This window comes from Hyaena hyaena, unplaced genomic scaffold, assembly GCF_003009895.1.
Source record: "Hyaena hyaena isolate Hyena2069 unplaced genomic scaffold, ASM300989v1 scaffold_73, whole genome shotgun sequence".
Classification (NCBI taxonomy): Eukaryota; Metazoa; Chordata; class Mammalia; order Carnivora; family Hyaenidae; genus Hyaena; species Hyaena hyaena.
This window is the reverse complement of record NW_024080705.1, coordinates 767513-784673: the sequence shown is the minus strand read 5'-3', so window position 1 is coordinate 784673 and position 17161 is coordinate 767513. Positions and strand designations below refer to the sequence as shown.

The 17161-nt window shown below is 51.0% G+C and overlaps 1 protein-coding gene across 1 annotated transcript in view; it reads left to right on the top strand.

Moving 5' to 3' along the window:
* Window positions 1–17161, top strand: part of LOC120232502 (core histone macro-H2A.2) — a 59567-nt gene that overhangs the window by 40336 nt on the left and 2070 nt on the right. Inside the window, exons 3-8 of the mRNA XM_039233284.1 lie at window positions 1361–1467; window positions 2726–2923; window positions 4192–4302; window positions 6089–6188; window positions 10804–10893; window positions 16893–17067. Of these exons, the coding sequence (XP_039089215.1) occupies window positions 1361–1467; window positions 2726–2923; window positions 4192–4302; window positions 6089–6188; window positions 10804–10893; window positions 16893–17067 (781 nt within the window). The remainder of the gene's footprint in view (window positions 1–1360; window positions 1468–2725; window positions 2924–4191; window positions 4303–6088; window positions 6189–10803; window positions 10894–16892; window positions 17068–17161) is intronic.

Genomic DNA, 17161 nt, shown 5'->3' with positions numbered 1-17161 from the left:
AGCCCGGAGCCTGCTTCAGATCCTCTGTCCCCCTCTCTCTGCCCCTTCCCTGCTTGCACTCTCTCAAAAATAAACACTATAAATAAATACATACATACATACAAATTTTGATGATGTAAAATAGTTCTTTATCAAGTCTTTTATTTTTTTTTATTTTTTAATGTTTTATTTTATCTTTGAGAGAGAGGGAGAGACAGAGCACGAACAGAAGAGGGGCAGAGAGAGAGGGAGACACAGAATCCGAAGCAGGCTCCAGGCTCCTAGCTGTCGGCACAGAGCCTGACACAGGGCTCGAACTCACGAACAGCGAGATCATGACCTGAGCTAAAGTCGGACCCTTACCGACTGAACCACCCAGGCGCCCCTCAACTCTTTTACATTTGTCAGATGACATGTTTGTTAAAGTCAGAGTCATGCTTAGATCCTGAGGGATATGGGGAAACCCCCCCAAGCCCCAGAAACCTTCCTTCCCAGGCCTCGTAGGTGTCCCCATTCAGAATTCACTTTCTGGGTTAAGCATTTCCTCACTCCGCAGTACAAGTTAGTTCTTCCCATCCACTTTCCTTTAGGACAGGAGGGACCTATGGCACCAAGAGAAGAGGAAAGGGAGATTCTAAAAAGGGTCCCAATGGGCACCAAAGACAGACTTTAACCAACCTCACTATGGCTCTCTCTCCTTAGGCTGAAAGAAACTCAGGTCCTATGTTAGGACTCTGTATTTGGTTAACTCCTGCTTAACAAAAATTAACTCCTGTGGCTTAAACAAGAGAGTTTATCTCTCTCCTCATACAAAAGAAGCCTATAGACGACCATCCAGGAGTAAGGACCGTCCAGTCAGCAGTCTCCACCTTCATAAGAGAGTCCAGTTCCTTCTGTCTTGTTGCTCTTCCTCTTGGCCAAATTCAGCCATCACGTCCCCAGTCTGCCAGCAGAAAGGGAAGAAGGCCACATGCCCTTCATTGATGGACACTTCGGGAAGCACCATACAGTATGACTACTTGCCTTTCATTGGCCAGAATTTGGTCACATGATCACAGCTCTCAACAAGGGAGGTTGGGAAATCCTGTCTTCCTTCCTGTGCTTATGGGCTCAACAAAAAATCAGAAGTCCAAACACTAATGAAGATGGGGCAGAATTAATCTCAAGGGCAAGTCGAAGACTGCCACAGGATCACCTATCAGGTCTCGCTCAAATGTCGAGCTTGTCTGTAACCTGAGTTCTTTCCCGCATTCTGGATTTCTTTCCAGGCCCAGACGGAAGTCACAGATGAATAAGTGTGACCCAATTTGAAGACCACTTCCAAAGAAAAGCTCCGACCCCATTCTGTAGATTGCCTATTAACTCCCTCTTGTGATTTCAGCGGAAATTCTAGAATTGGCTGGGAATGCTGCAAGGGACAACAAGAAGGCCCGGATAGCCCCAAGACATATCCTGCTGGCGGTTGCCAATGATGAGGAGCTCAACCAGGTAGGTCTGTGTCTGAAGCATGGACACCAGCCACAGAATGGGTTTGCCAGCCACACTGTTCCGCGCAGACCCCATTGGTTGTAAATCATTCCTGCTCCAGTTCCCGTCACATTAATATGACAAATTCTCCAGATCATGTAAGAGAAGAACAAATCCTGCTAGCTATATATTCAGATAGAAAATAAAATTGCCTCTGGAATAGACCCATTTTATATTCTGAGTCTTTCCAGACCTCCCTGTCGTCTCTAAGAGCAGGCTGTCCATGTGGCTGGGAAGGTGCGGTGCACATGTGTTATTCGTGATTTCTTCACCCAAATTTTGTTGACAATTCATTCTGATGAGGGAGGAAGAATCTTCTCTATATTATGGAAATAACTCCAAAGTGCTACGAATGCCTCTCCCAGGAAATACTAGACAGTCAGTAGATAGTATAAGAATTTGTATTCTAATCTCCTTTTTCTCAAATTGTGTGTGACGTGAAGAATCAGTTCTTATCTCCAATCCATCGTGGATTGATAATTGCCAAAAATACAATAAAAAATAATTGCCAGAACAGTTTTAAAAAACAACATACAAAGCACAAGCCACAATTTTTTGGTACTAGGTCCAAAAGATATACAGTAGCTCTGTCAACTTGCTGTAAAAGTTTCCGGACTCTTCCTTGCAATTTCTGTATTTCTCTTGACCCCGGCAGTAACTGTAACTGTCCGTGGACCAGCCCTGGGTACAGACCTTGCAGACCCGCACTACCTCGGGCTGTGCAGACTGTATTCATGGAGTAGTGCATGTCAATTATTTAGAAAGTAAGCGTATTAATTGAGAGGTGCATGGTCAAACATATTTTACTGATGGAATGCACGATCAAAAGAGCGTGGAGACCACTGGTCTGATGTTAACTGGGTCTAGACCTAGCATCGACCTTTGAACCCAGTTTTGTCAAGCTGTGCTCCCTCCATCCCCCCCTCCTTTCCTCTGTTATGTCTGGAATTCCACAGCCCTGAGCACCCGTCCCTGGTTGCAGCCTCCATGCCCCTTCATTTTGCCTTCTTTGTTTTGCTTTCTGTATGAGATCAGAGGATGCCTTGATACCTCCAGAGAATCGCTCTACCAGTGAAACAGGAAAGCCAATTAAACCACCCATCGTGCTTTGGGAAAGCAGAGACCAGATTTAACACTTTTTTGGCCACCGGCTAGAACTGTATTAAATCCGAAACCAGCAAGCTCTTTGCTGGCTGAGCTCATGCGTTTCTCTCTTCAGCTGCTAAAAGGAGTGACCATCGCCAGTGGAGGTGTCCTGCCCAGAATTCATCCTGAACTGCTGGCCAAAAAGCGAGGGACCAAAGGCAAGTCGGAAACTATCCTCTCCCCACCCCCAGAGAAAAGAGGAAGGAAGGCGGCGTCAGGCAAGAAGGGAGGCAAGAAATCCAAGGCTGCCAAACCACGGACATCCAAAAAGGTAAGCCGGGGGTGCTCAGCAAGCAGGAGAAAGTCGGATGATCAAATGAGTCCTCGTCATTGCTGACAGGCTGGGGACTTTGCCCACTGGGAGAAAATGACAAAGGGCCTCTGAGACTCGAGCTTAAATCACCAAGCAGGGGCTGCTAGACGTTTCCAAACCCAAAGCAGGGGTGATCTTCATGTTTCCAGATCCTTCTACCGCCCCCATCAAAATCTTAAGTGAGAGAGGAAAGCCTGGAACTCTGCTTTTCATTTCTTTTCAGAGCTCCACACTGCATACAAAAGTGTCTATCTGTCTGTCTCCCACACATAGCCAGCTGGGTTCAGCCAGTGGGATTTCAGGGGTTCGGGACAGCCTGATGCCCTAAGTAGCTGTAGCTCGGAGATGCCATTTGTGGAGTAACACTTTGATCTGCTGCCCACCACGATACCCACTAGCCACATGTGGCTCTTTGCATTTGAAGTAATTAAATCAGTAAACTAAATCAGATTAAAAATTCAGTTCCTTGGGGGTACCCGGGTGGCTGAGCCGACTTAAGCATCCGACTTCAGCTCAGGTCATGATCTTGTGGTTTGTGAGTTCAAGCCCCGCCTTGGACTCTGCACTAACAGTGTAGAGCCTGCTTGGGACATTTTCTCTCTCTCTCTCTCTCTCTGCCCCTGTCCCACTCTCATGGGCTCACTATCTCTCTCTTTCTCTCTCTCTCTCTCAGAATAAATAAACTTTAAAAAAATTCAGTTCATTGGTTGCACCACCCACATTTCAAGTGCTCAGTAGGCAGAGGACATGTCCGTGCTCATAGAAAGTTCTATTGGACAGCACTGCTTCGGGGATTGTCAAATGTCCATTCCACAGACCTCCGCGACGACACAAAAGATTTCTAAGAGTTTAGTCCACTGCCTCTGGGCCTCAAGGAAGTCCTGGGGAGAAGGGAGGTTGAACAGTGGGCTGTGAATGGCCCGGCTTGGTTCTGATGCTTGCTGTTGTAACATCCAGGCATTGCAAAGAACGATAATGTACTGGTTCCCGGTCTCAGTGAGAACTGCACGTGCATGTGGACCTCTTGAACACACTTGACTTTGGGCCGCACCCTTCTCTTTCCCTCTGTTGCTGTCCCTCACTTCCCACCCTCGAGAGCAGCAGAATGTAACACCCGCCACTTCCTTTCATATACAAGGGGTGGTGGCCGTAGGGAGAACTTGATGAAGCCACTCTGGGCTTTTCCTGAATTATTTCCCACTTGTCCTTCTGATTTCTACCAACAGTCCAAACCAAAGGACAGCGACAAAGAAGGAACTTCAAATTCCACCTCTGAAGATGGGCCAGGGGATGGATTCACCATTCTGTCATCTAAGAGCCTTGTTCTAGGGCAGAAGGTAATAAAGAGAATTGTCATGTGCTGCAGTAAAACACTATTGCATTTTTATAACCTACTGTTTACAGGCAATGATGCTTCCTCCATCCCTTGCTCCCCTAACACGACTTTCACTCTGGTCTTGAATTATTCACGTTTAAACTAAAGAGCTGTGGCAGTGCTACATTGTGAGAGCAAACAGGCCCTTTAGTGCCGAGAATTATTCATGCCGGTGCTGGTCAGCCAAAGGTAAGTGTAGACAATCTTCCCAATCGGGCCATAGAATGGCATCGTGGCCGGGAACCCCCCAGAGCCCCACTCATTTCTGTGCCTGCCCCAGACATCCTTAGCTGACTTTCTCAAACGGCTCTCGGAGGCCAGCCTTACGTGGTTCGGTGTAATTTACCAGGGAAAGAAAACAGAGATCTGCATTTCCTGAACATCCCTGGCATTAGAAATGAATCATTCGCCAATAATTCAGTCTGCTGGCTTTTCTAGACTGCAGAAAGAACGAGCGGGCTCTACATCTCAACAGTCTTCAGCAACAGCAGCAGCCCAGATAGACATGCAAATAATTCATTCCCACTAGCATAAAGTTTACAGAACAGCCGATTTATCTAGCAAGTCAAATGGGGCTGAAATAAGATACACAAGGCAACAGTCAGCTAATCACATCTCTGGGGGCTGACTGTTCGCAGCCTGATCATAGGATGCGCTTCTATAGAGCAAGTGGGAAGAGCATGTTACAGAAGAGTGTATATGTGCTGGGTTCCTAATTCTTCACTGACGAAAGCAGGGAAGTAAAGATGTGGAATTGAGGTCCCCGCCAGGGGCTAGCCGCAGTCGCATGATGATTGGCTCTCTCTTGCTTATCTGGGGGAACGGAATTGTCATGCTCACATGGGGAAATGAGGGAAAATGTTCTGCATTCCACTCAGCTATGAGCACGTAGGGCAGTCTGTCACAAGCGTAGCCCCAAGAATGTGTTCCCCAAAGGGCAAGGTGGCCAGACATCGGCAGGTCGGAATCCTAGAGCCCACCACTTCTCTCGAGCCAGGTCATCGGCCACACATCCCTGTCCCCAGAGGACATCGGGGTCATCGGCCACAGGTCCCTGTCCCCAGAGTGGACATCAGGGTCATCGGCCACACATCCCTGTCCCCAGAGGACATCGGGATCATGGGCCACACGTCCCTGTCCCCAGAGCGGACATCGGGGTCATCGGCCACACGTCCCTGTCCCCAGAGCGGACATCGGGGTCATCGGCCACATGTCCTTGTCTCCAGAGCGGACATCGGGGTCATCAGCCACACATCCCTGTCCCCAGAGGACATCGGGGTCATCGGCCACACATCCCTGTCCCCAGAGGACATCGGGGTCATTGGCCGCACGTCCCTGTCCCCTGCTCTGGGAAGAATGCAGGGTCCTGAGGGGAGCTGGGGAGAGCCAACCTGGGCTTCCCTGGTGGGAACTGCTCAGAACTGTCACTCGACACCAAGGCCATCTGGATTGGGAAACGGAGGCATAAGCTATAGGGAAAGGAAGAAGAAGGGAGGGCCCATTCCTGCTCCTGGAAGAGGAGGCATATTTGGTGCGTGCTGCTCGTGTCAGTGTGACATCAGATCCACTGGGGCTCAGAAGGGCTTCCTGAAGAGCAAACACCCTGACATGGTTGCTCCATGCCACGGCCCTTTAGGTTGCCATTCAGTGTAAATAACTGAGAGGATTAACAGATGGGAGGTAGAATGTGAAGGCTTTTCATAGGATTTGACCTCTCCTACACTCTCCGTCTTTCCTTCCCGACGCAGCTGTCCCTGACCCAGAGTGACATCAGCCATATTGGCTCCATGAGAGTGGAGGGCATTGTGCACCCAACCACAGCCGAAATCGACCTCAAGGAAGACATAGGTAAGGTCCTGAGAATGTGGTGGAGGGGCCGAAGGATGGCCCACTGTTGGGGCAAGTTCTTGTGAAGTTGGTCGTTGTCGAGCGGCCAGCCTCTGCTTGGGGCACCACGTCCAACTCGGTCCTTGTATGTAATTGAACAGCAGCACTAGTAAATAACTAATTTGGTTTTAATCTGCATATATTTTTGAAATGTTCACTGAAGTATTGTGTAAAAACAGATCATTAGTGCACGACTTGATGGATTTTCCTCCAAGTGAGTACAGCTCTGTAACCGACACCTTGATCGTGAAGCAGAACCCTACGGGCACCCCGGAATTCCCCTCCCTCTCCCGTCCCATGAACCATTCCTTCCCTGGGTAACCACCATCCTGTATTCTCCCAGCACACACGGCTGCCGTCCGTTCTGGACTTCATGTAAATGACGCCATGCGGGGTGTCTTTGGCTCAACTTTGTATCTGTGAAACCCACCCCAACTGTTGGGCGTGGTTGTAGTTCATTCATGTTCTTTGCCGTGTGCTCTTCCACTGTCAGAAAATACGGGAACGTGGTGACCTGCTCCCATCAAGAGCATTTGCGTAGTTTCTAGTGTGGGCAATAATGAGTAGTGCTGTTCTAAACATTGTCGCACATGTTTTGGGCAAACCTCCACATTTATTTTAAGCCTAAAAATGAAGAACGCCTTTGGTGAGAAGGAAATGGACATCTGGAGAAAGTTGTCTGTGAGGCTGCAGGTTGAGTTGTTTTACAGCCTGTCCCGTGGGGGGTGGAGGGAGCTGTCCCCGGGGAGCCGGAGGAACATGGGGGGCTCAGCTCTCAAGGGCACTGGAAATAATGGCAATCTAAATGGTCACCACCTTCTCCATTTTTACAAGACAGAAGTGCCTTAAACCCTCCATTGAAAAAGTAAAGGAAGTGGCCAAAGAGAGGGCTTTGTCCCTGGGATTCAGGGCTTGCTTCTCAGCCTTGTGCAGGAGGGTGAGGCTGCTGGGCTCACTTAGGTCCCCCCAGGGGCATCAGAGGCCACTTGCTTTGCTGAGACAGGAGAGCCTCAGGGCTGGGGGACAGCGTGAACCACACTGCAGAGAAACAGAACTTCTCTCGCGTATCGAAATGGTAAAAATTCCTTCTTCATTCTCCAGACCCAGCCCAGGCCCTGTCAACTGCCCTGAACTCCCCCCACCACCGCCCCATGCAGAGATTCTCCCCAGTAGCCTTACTCTTAATCTGTTTCAAATGCTATTTCATCCTTTCTAGAGTTTGTATTTCTAATATCAGGAAAGCAATCAAGGTTTTTTTTTTTTTTAATGGCAGGATGGTGAGAGGGTAGAAAGAACACTAGTACTGGGGCAAAAACTCAGATCCCAGCAATGAGGCTTCTGGGGTAAGGATAGATCTGTGTCCTAGATTTTACCCATCACCTCCTAGCTGTGTGACTTCAGGCAGGTTCCTTAAGCTCTCTGAAGCTCAGTTTCCTTCTCAGTGAGGATAACAATAGCACCCGTAGGGGTAGTATGAAGATTAAATAAGACAACACGGATGAGGCTTAGCACAGTTTGGGGCTCAAAAACATTCGATAAATGATGGTCTTTTTTTTTTTTTAATCGTTGCTGTGCTGTTTAGAAGGGGCCCCTCCTATCATAATTCCATTTTCCACGACCATCACCCAAACCAATCACCCCCTGCAGATAAGGCCCTGATTTAGTCTTTTAAAAGCATTGTGTGTCATTCCAGAAAAGTTCGAGCATACACAACTGCTTCCGTGCTACCCCTCGCACCCCCCAGACGGCACCGTGTCTGTGGGCACTTCAGAATGATCAGGGCCAGCGTTCCGACAGCATAACCACAGGACCATTATCACAGCTAGAAAAAGTAATGTCGTCAAATACCAGTAACTGTTCACATTTCGGTTGTGTCACAAATACCAGTTTGGGTTTTTTTTTAATGTTTATTTGTTTTTGAGAAAGACAGAGTATGGGGGGCAGGCAGGACAGAGAGAGAGAGAGAGAGAGAGAGAGAGAGAGAGAGAGAGAGAGAGACACAGAATCCAAAGCAGGCTCCAGGCTCTATGCTGTCAGCACAGAGCCCAAGGTGGGGCTCAAACTCACGGACCAAGAAATCATGACCTGAGCCGAAGTTGGACGCTTAACTGACTGAGCCACCCAGGTGCCCCCAATTTGTTTTTTAATGTGTTTGATTCAGGATTCAAATAAGTCCGCACATCACAATTGGCTGATGAATCTCTTATAACCCCTGCGTTCCCCTTTCATATCTTTCCCTCCTTTCTCTCTCTCTCTCTGTTTTTCGACTTATTTTTGGAAGAAGCTGGGCCATTTGTCCTGTAGGGTTTCCCATCTGGATTATATTGATTACATGTTCCTGATGCCATTAAACATGCTTCTTCTCTTTTCTTATAAATTGGTAGTCTGATCTAGAGTCCTAATGAGATTCAGGCTCGAACAATGGGGGTAAGACTGTTTGCCCGGTGATGGGACGTTCTCCCATCAGGAGCCAGGGAATGCCCACCAATGCTCCTTCGCCAGGTCTGTCCATCCTCAGGGGTTGTGTGGGGTGGGGGCCGTATCCTAATTCTGGCATTCCTTCTTTTCTTCGCTGGAATGCTTCCATAGAGAGGAAGTGCCCCCATCAACATTTCAGGTCGCTTTATGCTTGGAAGTCTGGGGGAAGACTTCTGCACGCTCCCATCTGGCTCCTGGCCGAGGGCAGAGTGCAGGTTACACCTGTTTCTAATGCATCTCGGCACATATGGGGCTGCTGGCTGCGGGTCCTGGCCTTCTCCAGGCTTCTGTGACCCAGCAGATCAGCACCGGCTGGCAGTCTGAGGACCAGAAAGGAGACTCTGAAGGCCCTAGATGACCACTTCCAAACTGCATCACTGAACCCCCAGCACCTTCGTGAAGAAATCCCCGCCCCTGCCGAGCCCCAGTGGAAACTGACTGCTGGAACGGGCATCTTTGCTCACAACATCCTGCGGCTCTCCAAATATGCCCGAGCGTGCGGGTGGGGAAGGGGGAGGCCCCTGAATGATAACCACCATCGTAACTATGAAGAGAGAGAGCTGAGACTTGCCCCAGACAGCGCGATCACCAAGTTCATTAGAAGACAAAAACGCGTGGGGGTAGGGCCTCATCCCCACCGGAGAGCAGCAGCTGCCTAGTGTGGATAAGACACCCATTTGTCATCTCAGAGGTGTGAGGAGCCCCGGTACACAACCGATGGCCAGAGGCGGAGTCCTGCCATCCCCTGGGGGGTCCACTTGGCCTCTGGGGAAGCACAGACCTGAAATACTGAGCAGAGAATTGTCCTAACACCAGAGACCCAAGGGCTCTCCCGTCAGAAAGGTCCTTAGGGGGGTGCCTCTCAGAGTTGCATCTTCCCATCGAAAACCCAGGCCCGGGCTGGAGGACCACCACTGCAGGCCGCCCTAGGCCATGTGTGGCCTTCGCCCTCAAGACTCCTGCACACGGGTGGTGGAGAGATGGGACTGGGACCCCAGGACTCTCCACCCAGCGATTCCTGTCATCTTAGGGCCTGGTGACAGGAGGCAGGGTACATGCTCATTGGGCTACCACCCATCGTGGGGCGCTGCCTTCCAATCACCAAGGCACTGAATTTAACCAACACAGTGTGCAGTCCTGAACCCAGAGACCACAACACTGGAGCCCCAATTTTTTTAAAAGTTCACCTTTAGGGGCACCTCGGTGGTTCAGTAGGTTAAGCTAAGTCTGACTCTGGCTTTCGACTCAGGTCATGATCTCACGGTTCGTGAGGTTGAGACCTACCTGGGGCTCTGTGCTGGCAGCTGGGGGCCTGCTTAGGATTCTGTCTCTCTCCCTCTTTCTCTGCCCCTCCCCTGCTCGCTCTATCTCTCTAAATTAATTAATTAAAAAGTTCATCCTTAGTACAGCATAGGGAACATAAGCAATGGTATTGTGACCCCGCTGTGCGGTGACAGACGGCAGCTACCCTGGGGGGAGCACAGCCCAAGGCTTAGATTTGTCCTTTCACTCTGCTGCACACCTGAAACTCACATAACATCGCGTGTCAACTGTACTTAGATTCCTAAAAGTCACCTTTAGGATTCATGTTGTGAGACTGCTTATGGCCAAATCACTCTCTAAAAAGGCCCTTTAAAAGAGTTTGCTAGAGGGGCACCTGGGTGGCTCAGTCAGTTAAGCATCCGACTTCAGCTCAGGTCATGATCTCACTGTTCATGGGTTTGAGCCCCGTATCAGGCTCTGTGCTGACAACCAGCTCAGAGCCTGGAGCTTGTCTTCGGATTCTGTGTCTCCCTCTCTCTCTGACCCTCCCCTGCTCATGCTCTGTCTCTCTCTCTCTCTCTCAAAAATAGACGTTAAATTTTTTTTTTTTTTAATAAATAAAAGAGTTTTCTCAAATCTAAGTCTTGCTGGACAGAAGCCCAGAGACCCCCACCACCAGCGACCACTGGCAACCAAGTTTTCGACTGCAAAGTGGGATTCCTACTTTCCCCGGGTGGTTGGTTATGTGTTTTCTGGCCCTACTGAAACTACGTGGAACCGTGTGACTGACGACTTTGTCAAGGACGACAGCCATGGCTTCCCTTGTTCTCTGCAGGTAAGGCCTTGGAAAAGGCTGGCGGGAAAGAGTTCTTGGAAACTGTAAAGGAGCTCCGCAAATCCCAAGGCCCTTTGGAAGTCGCTGAAGGTAAGCACGGTGGGGGACCCGTGTGCCCTGCACAGCGCCACCAGCATCACATGCTTTGTACAGAATCAGTGTGCCGAGCAAAATAGGCGAGTTTTGAGAGTTAGCATCTCTCAGATGACTCGCACCGGCCCAGGTACATCATTTCATGCACCCTGGGGGCTACGGTGTGTCTGGAGAGTTCAAGGCCGTTTGCATCAGATCACCCTCAGATGAAGCTGTTGGGTAACTTACACTGCTCACGCTGCCCTACCAGCACCACTCTCCAAGTCCACGATTCTTTTGTCACCTCCAGTGGTGACAGGCGACTCCCTTCCCCCTCCACCGGCCGCTGGCCACCCCCAGTCCGCCTTGGAATTGCCTGTTCTGGACATTTGACGTCAACAGAATAATGGGCCATATGACCTTCGGTGTCTGGCTTCTTGGACTTCATATAATCTTTTCAAGGTTCATCCACATTGCAGGATGCATCGGTGCTTCGTTCCTTTTTAGGGCTGAATAATATTCCATTATTGGGTGTTGGCCCATTTCATCAGTTGGGTTGTTTCTACCTTTGGCTCTTGCAAAGAGAGCTTCTGTGAACGTCTCTGCCCACGTTTTTCGGGGACGTTGGTAACTTTTTGACAGGTGGCTCCAACTTCGGATCCGTGTCCAGCCCCCACACGCACCCACCACCTCCAGAGACCACGTAGTCGGTGCCAAGTGCCGCCCTGATGCCGGGGCTGCAAATACAATGAGACGCACTCCTGCCCTCAAGCACTGGGCGGTCTGGGTGGAGAGACCGAGAACATAAGTGGGGCACAGGGAGGGAGCCTGCCCTCTGCCAGGGGAGCTGGGGAGGCTCCGGGGACGATGTGAGAACCCCTGGGGGCAGGGACAGTAAGGGCATCATGTGTGAGAAGGCCTGGCTCAGGAGCCAGCACTAGAGAGTTTAAGCTGGGCCCTGGGGCTTCCAGTCCAGAGAAAACATAAGTCCGCACTTTATAATGGCACCTACCACTGCCCATACATACAGCGATGATAGAATTCCACACTTAATATCGTGAGATGGAGCCACACGGAGACATGAGACAAACATTGGTGCGGGCAGGGACAGAAGGGCGCAGGCAGCGGCGGCAGGGAAGGGCGAGGCCGCGGGCCGCTGGGCCCCAGGATGCACAAGTAGGGGAAGGCCTCCAGCAAAGTGCTGCCCGGCTGGGAAGGAGAGAAAGCTAGCTGCTGTGCACAGAATGGGGGCCCCAGTGCACTTAGAAACAGAGCTCCAGAGGCAGAAATCGAAGATAGAGAGGCAGTATTTTAAACAATCACAGCTGGGGCACCTGGGTGGCTCAGTCAGTTGAGCGTCCAACTTTAGCTCAGGTCACGAGCTCGCAGTTCATGAGTTTGAGCCCTGCATCGGGCTCGCTGCTGTCAGAAGGGAGCCCACTTCAGATCTTCTGTCCCCCTCTCTCTCTGCCTCTCCCCCATTTCTCATGTGCTCTCTCTCAAAAATAAATTAAAAGACATTAAATAAAAATAAAATAGAGTAAGACATGCCTGAGGGGCACCTCGGTGGCTCAGTCCGTTGAGTGCCCAACCCTTGGTTTTGGCTCAGGTCAGGATCCCAGGGTCCTGAGATGGAGCCCCGCGTCAGGCTCCGGGCCGAGCATGGAGCCTGCTTGAGATTCTCTCTTTCCCTCTGTCTCTGCCCCTCCCTTGCTTGTATGCACGTGCTCTCTCTCTCTCTCTCTCTCTTTCTCAAAATAAATTAAAATAATAATAATAAAGAAGTTCAAAAATCAAGAGAAACCTGCAAAGCAAGCCAAGTTCTCCTGACCACAGATTCTCCTCAGCAGCAGAGGATGCTTGGAAACGAGAAAGAAACCGCTTCACAGACCCAAAGGGAAATAGTGTCAACCACAGATTCCACTCGCCGCTCTGTTATTGTTTAGGGGGAGCCGCGAAAGACACCATTTCAGACACACACGGGCTGGGCGTCAGAAATCACAGGCCCTTTTGCCGGAAGGACTGCAGGAGGGAAATGAATCCAGAGGGAAGAAGGGCTGCAGAAACAATCCTGAGCTGAGAAAGTGGGGCAGATATGTTAGGCACCAGCACCCGGGGCCCGAGGCCCATCCGCAGTTGCTCTGTTGGATGAAGGGATTGGTGAGGATGGATCTGGAATAGGGGACAGTACATCAGGTTTTAACATCAGTGTTACATTTAGTTTAAAAATGCCATCACTTGTGAGACATGCCCTAATTGTATACACCATTAAGAAAGAATAAATATCCAAGGGGCGCCTGGGTGGCTCAGCCAGTTGAGCGTCCGACTTCAGCTCAGGTCACGATCTCGCGGTTCATGAGTTTAAGCCCCATGTTGGGCTCTGTGCTGACAGCTCAGAGCCTGGGACTGGCTTTAGATGCCGTGTCTCCCTCTCTCTCTGCCCCTCCCCTGCTCACTCTCTCTCTCTCTCTCTCTCTCTCTCTCTCTCTCTCAAATAAATAAACCTTAAAAAAAAAAAAGAAAGAAAAGAATAAGTATCCAAGATGGTGTATCTAATAGGAGACCCCACATAAACCTGGGAATGTTCCATTGAAGAGCAAGCAAGACTTGAACCCACCATGCAGAAAGGGCAGCAAGTGTGTATCTTGACCTTGATGTTGGGTGGACCTAGGGGGAAAAAGCCTCACTAGAGAATTTGAACCATAAGTTGGTTCAAATACTCCTGTGGATTTGCAGCCGAATCCAGTGCCAGTGCGGCCCAAACACCTCAGGCAAAGGCATTAGTGGGACATGACACCAGTTTGGTAGCGTCCCCAGGTGAAAAGAAGCAGATGCCGCTTCTCTCTGGAATCTCCCCTCAAGTCCGGCTGGCAGCTACTGGAAGAGGCATCCTGATTCCAGCTGGGAAGCTGAATGGGAAGCGGGAGAGATGAAGCCGAGGGTCTTCGAATGGGACAAGTCAGAGGAAACCGCCTGGCGTTTCCAGTGACAGATGGAGAAAGGGAAATCGGGCTTCAGAACCCGGGGCGCCAGGAGGCTGCCTGAGGTGCACGTCACTGGTGAGCAGTTGGTGAGAGCCGAGGAGGAAAATGGTTTGCAGGTGGAGGTTGTCTAGGAGGCGCCGAGCGCCGCCTGCAGCAGCGAGAAGAGACCTGGGCCCATACAGACAGGAAGAAGAGAGGCCGTTGCAGGAAACTGAGGCAGAAGGAAAACCATGGTGTCGTGCAGACCAAGGATTAGCAGTAGCAGCTTCCCAGCAGGACGAGGGGCCACCCCGGAGCCCCCTCCAGCTGTGGTGACTCTGAGAAGGTGCCGGGCCTTCCGGAATGTGATGGCTTGCCCGAGGGAAGGTTCTGGAGGCTCCTCGCAGCGACACTGCCACCCCCAGAGCACAGGTCTTCACCGGTGAAGGTGACTCACCAGGTGACCCCACATCAGATGAAGAGCATTAATCGGTGCCTCTACCAAATCTCAGCACCCCCCAACCCCCAAGATACCTTAGCCCTTGTCCAGGGCACACCCAGGGAGCGTTCTCTATTATTACAGCTACAAGCCGTGTTGTCCGTTTCCAGTTGCCACGGGAACACCTTGTCTTAGGCTACCTTCAAAATCTAGTGTAGTCGAGGGCCTCAAAAGGGAGGGGAAGGTGTTATTTTAACAGATTCAGTGTTTGACATAATACTGCCATTTAGGAGCATATTTCTCTTATTTACGTGACTTTACACTAGGGGCGCCTGGGTGGCTCAGTCGGTTAAGCATCCGACTTTGGCCCAAGTCATGAGCTCGCCATTCTGGAGTTCAAGCCCCACATCGGGCTCTGAGCTCTGTGCTGACAGCTCAGAGCCTGGAGCCTGCTTCGGCCCTGCTCACCCGCCGTCTCTCTCTCTCAAAAATAAATAAACATTAAAAAATTTTTTAAGTAAATAAATATTTTTTAAAATTGTAAATGACTTTACATTAAAAAGATGCCGTTCAGCTGGTACCATGATTATATTTTAAATTTATGTAAAAGAAATCCACCCAGTTTGTGAAGAGCCAGCATACGAGAGCAGAAGAGGCCTCAGGGAAATTGTCCCCAGCGGTGGGACCGATGTCCAGCGTCCCCGGTTCTCTGGAGAACAGCCCCGGACTCCTGGCCCGGGGACATTCTGCTCTTGGTGTGCAAATGTACACGGTCGTAGAGTCCGCCCAGTCACGCCCCCTGCCTCCTGTATTCATCTAATTCCTTCACTCACTCCACACTCAGAAGCCCCAACCCAAAGGTCTGCAAAGGGCGTCCACCCGCCCCACCCGGCATGTGCAGCCATAAGTGCCCAGCACTGTGGCTATTGCTAGGAAACACTTCTCAGAAATCAGGTGGGCATCATGTATTTCAAATACATCTTTCTGACCACTCCTACCGCTCCGGAATGCAGCAGACACCCATTTGTGTTACAAACACACCCGGTTCTTCGAGGGGCACAGAACCCCAGCTCCGCAAGGTGGGTGGCTCGGGACGTTGCGCATGGCTGTGGCCGCCACTGCTCCAGGCGGCTGGAGAACGGCCAGTGGGTCAGACCGAACCACTTAGCATGGGATCGGGGGAGTAAAAAGGAGCATGAACTGAAGCAATGGGACGAGGCTGGTGCAAGTCAGCCTCACAACTGGTTTTGAAGCGTGCCCCCAGTGCAGGTTCCTCAGGGATATAGAGGTGACCCAGAGACAGTCCTGACCGTGGACGTGTGCAGCCGAGTAGTGCAGCAGTCTGCCTAACTATTAGTCAAAAGCTGTTGTATTCATTTCCTATCACTGCGTGTAACCAGTTACCACAAACTTAGTGGCTTCAAACAACACAGATTGACTCCATGAGCTGCAGAGGTCAGAAGTCCAAGATCGATGTGCAGAAACTAAGATGAAGTCGTTGGCAGAGCACGTTCCTTCGCAGAGAAGCCGCTCCTTGCCCCTCCCAGCTTCTGGGCTGCATGCTCCGGGGCTCCTGGGCCCGCCGCCCCACACTCTGCCCGGTTCACATTGCCTTCTCCTACCTTGGCTGCCCCCAACTGAGAAGGACCCAGGGGGTCGCACTGACGGCACACCCAGCTAACCCAGGATAACCTCGCCCTCTCACGGTCCTTCACTCAATCACACCTGTGGAGTCCCTTTTGCCATGTAAGGTAACACTTACAGCGTCCAGGGCCCGGGATGTGGACGTTTGGGGGAGGCCATTCCTCAGCTGTCGGGGACGATGCTGGTGTGTACCTTTGATCGGGAGCCATCGTCAGAAGGTGGTCTGACCGAGTGCCAAGGTGGCAGAGCCTGTGCAAGTCACATCAGCTTTTTTTTTAAATTTTTTTTTTTAAATTTTATTTATTTCTAGGAGAGAGAGAGAGAGAGACAGCGTGAGCAGGGGAGGGTCAGAGAGAGAGGGAGACAGAGACTCTGAAATAGGTTCCAGGCTCTGAGCTGGCAGTCAGCACAGAGCCCGACGCGGGGCTCGAACCCACGAACCGCGAGATCATGAACTAAGCGAAAGTCGGACGCTTAACCGACTAAGCCACCCAGGCGCCCCATAAGTCACATCAGCTTTTAACACACATGTCAGCTTTTAACGCACATGTTTGCAGCTGTGCTGACCGCGCAGGGCAAGTCCAACGGGGCAAACACACAGTCCCGTCAGAAGCAAGGAACACGGGGCGCATGGGTGGCTCCGTCGGTTAAGCATCTGACTCTTGATTTTGGCTCAGGTCATGATGTCATGGTGAGTTCGAGCCCCAAGTCAGGCTCTGCGCTGACTGTGCAGGGCCTGCTTGGGATTCTTTCTCTTTCTCTCTCTCTCTTTGCCCCTCCCTGGCTCGTGCTCACTCTCTCAAAATAAATAAATCTTAAAAAAGAAGAGGAAGCACAGAACGTTGCCCAGCTAGCTTCTCTGGCTTCTCGTCCGCACCCATTTGAGAGGCGCGGGTGAGGTTCAGCCTAACCCCCAGGCTGAAGGCGAAGACGTAGGAAATGACCCATGGTGTTTCTCTCTCCTGTCCCAGCCGCAGTCAGCCAATCCAGCGGACTTGCAGCCAAATTTGTCATCCACTGTCACATCCCTCAGTGGGGCTCCGACAAATGTGAAGAACAGCTTGAAGAGACCATCAAAAACTGCCTGTCGGCGGCAGAGGACAAGAAGCTGAAGTCCGTGGCGTTCCCCCCGTTTCCCAGCGGCAGGTAAGACGTGCTCCTCCAGGTGGGCGGGGAGGCTGGGACTCTTTCAGCTCACTCTCTGGGGCCTCCCCTACTTCTTCAGTCCAGTCCAGCCATT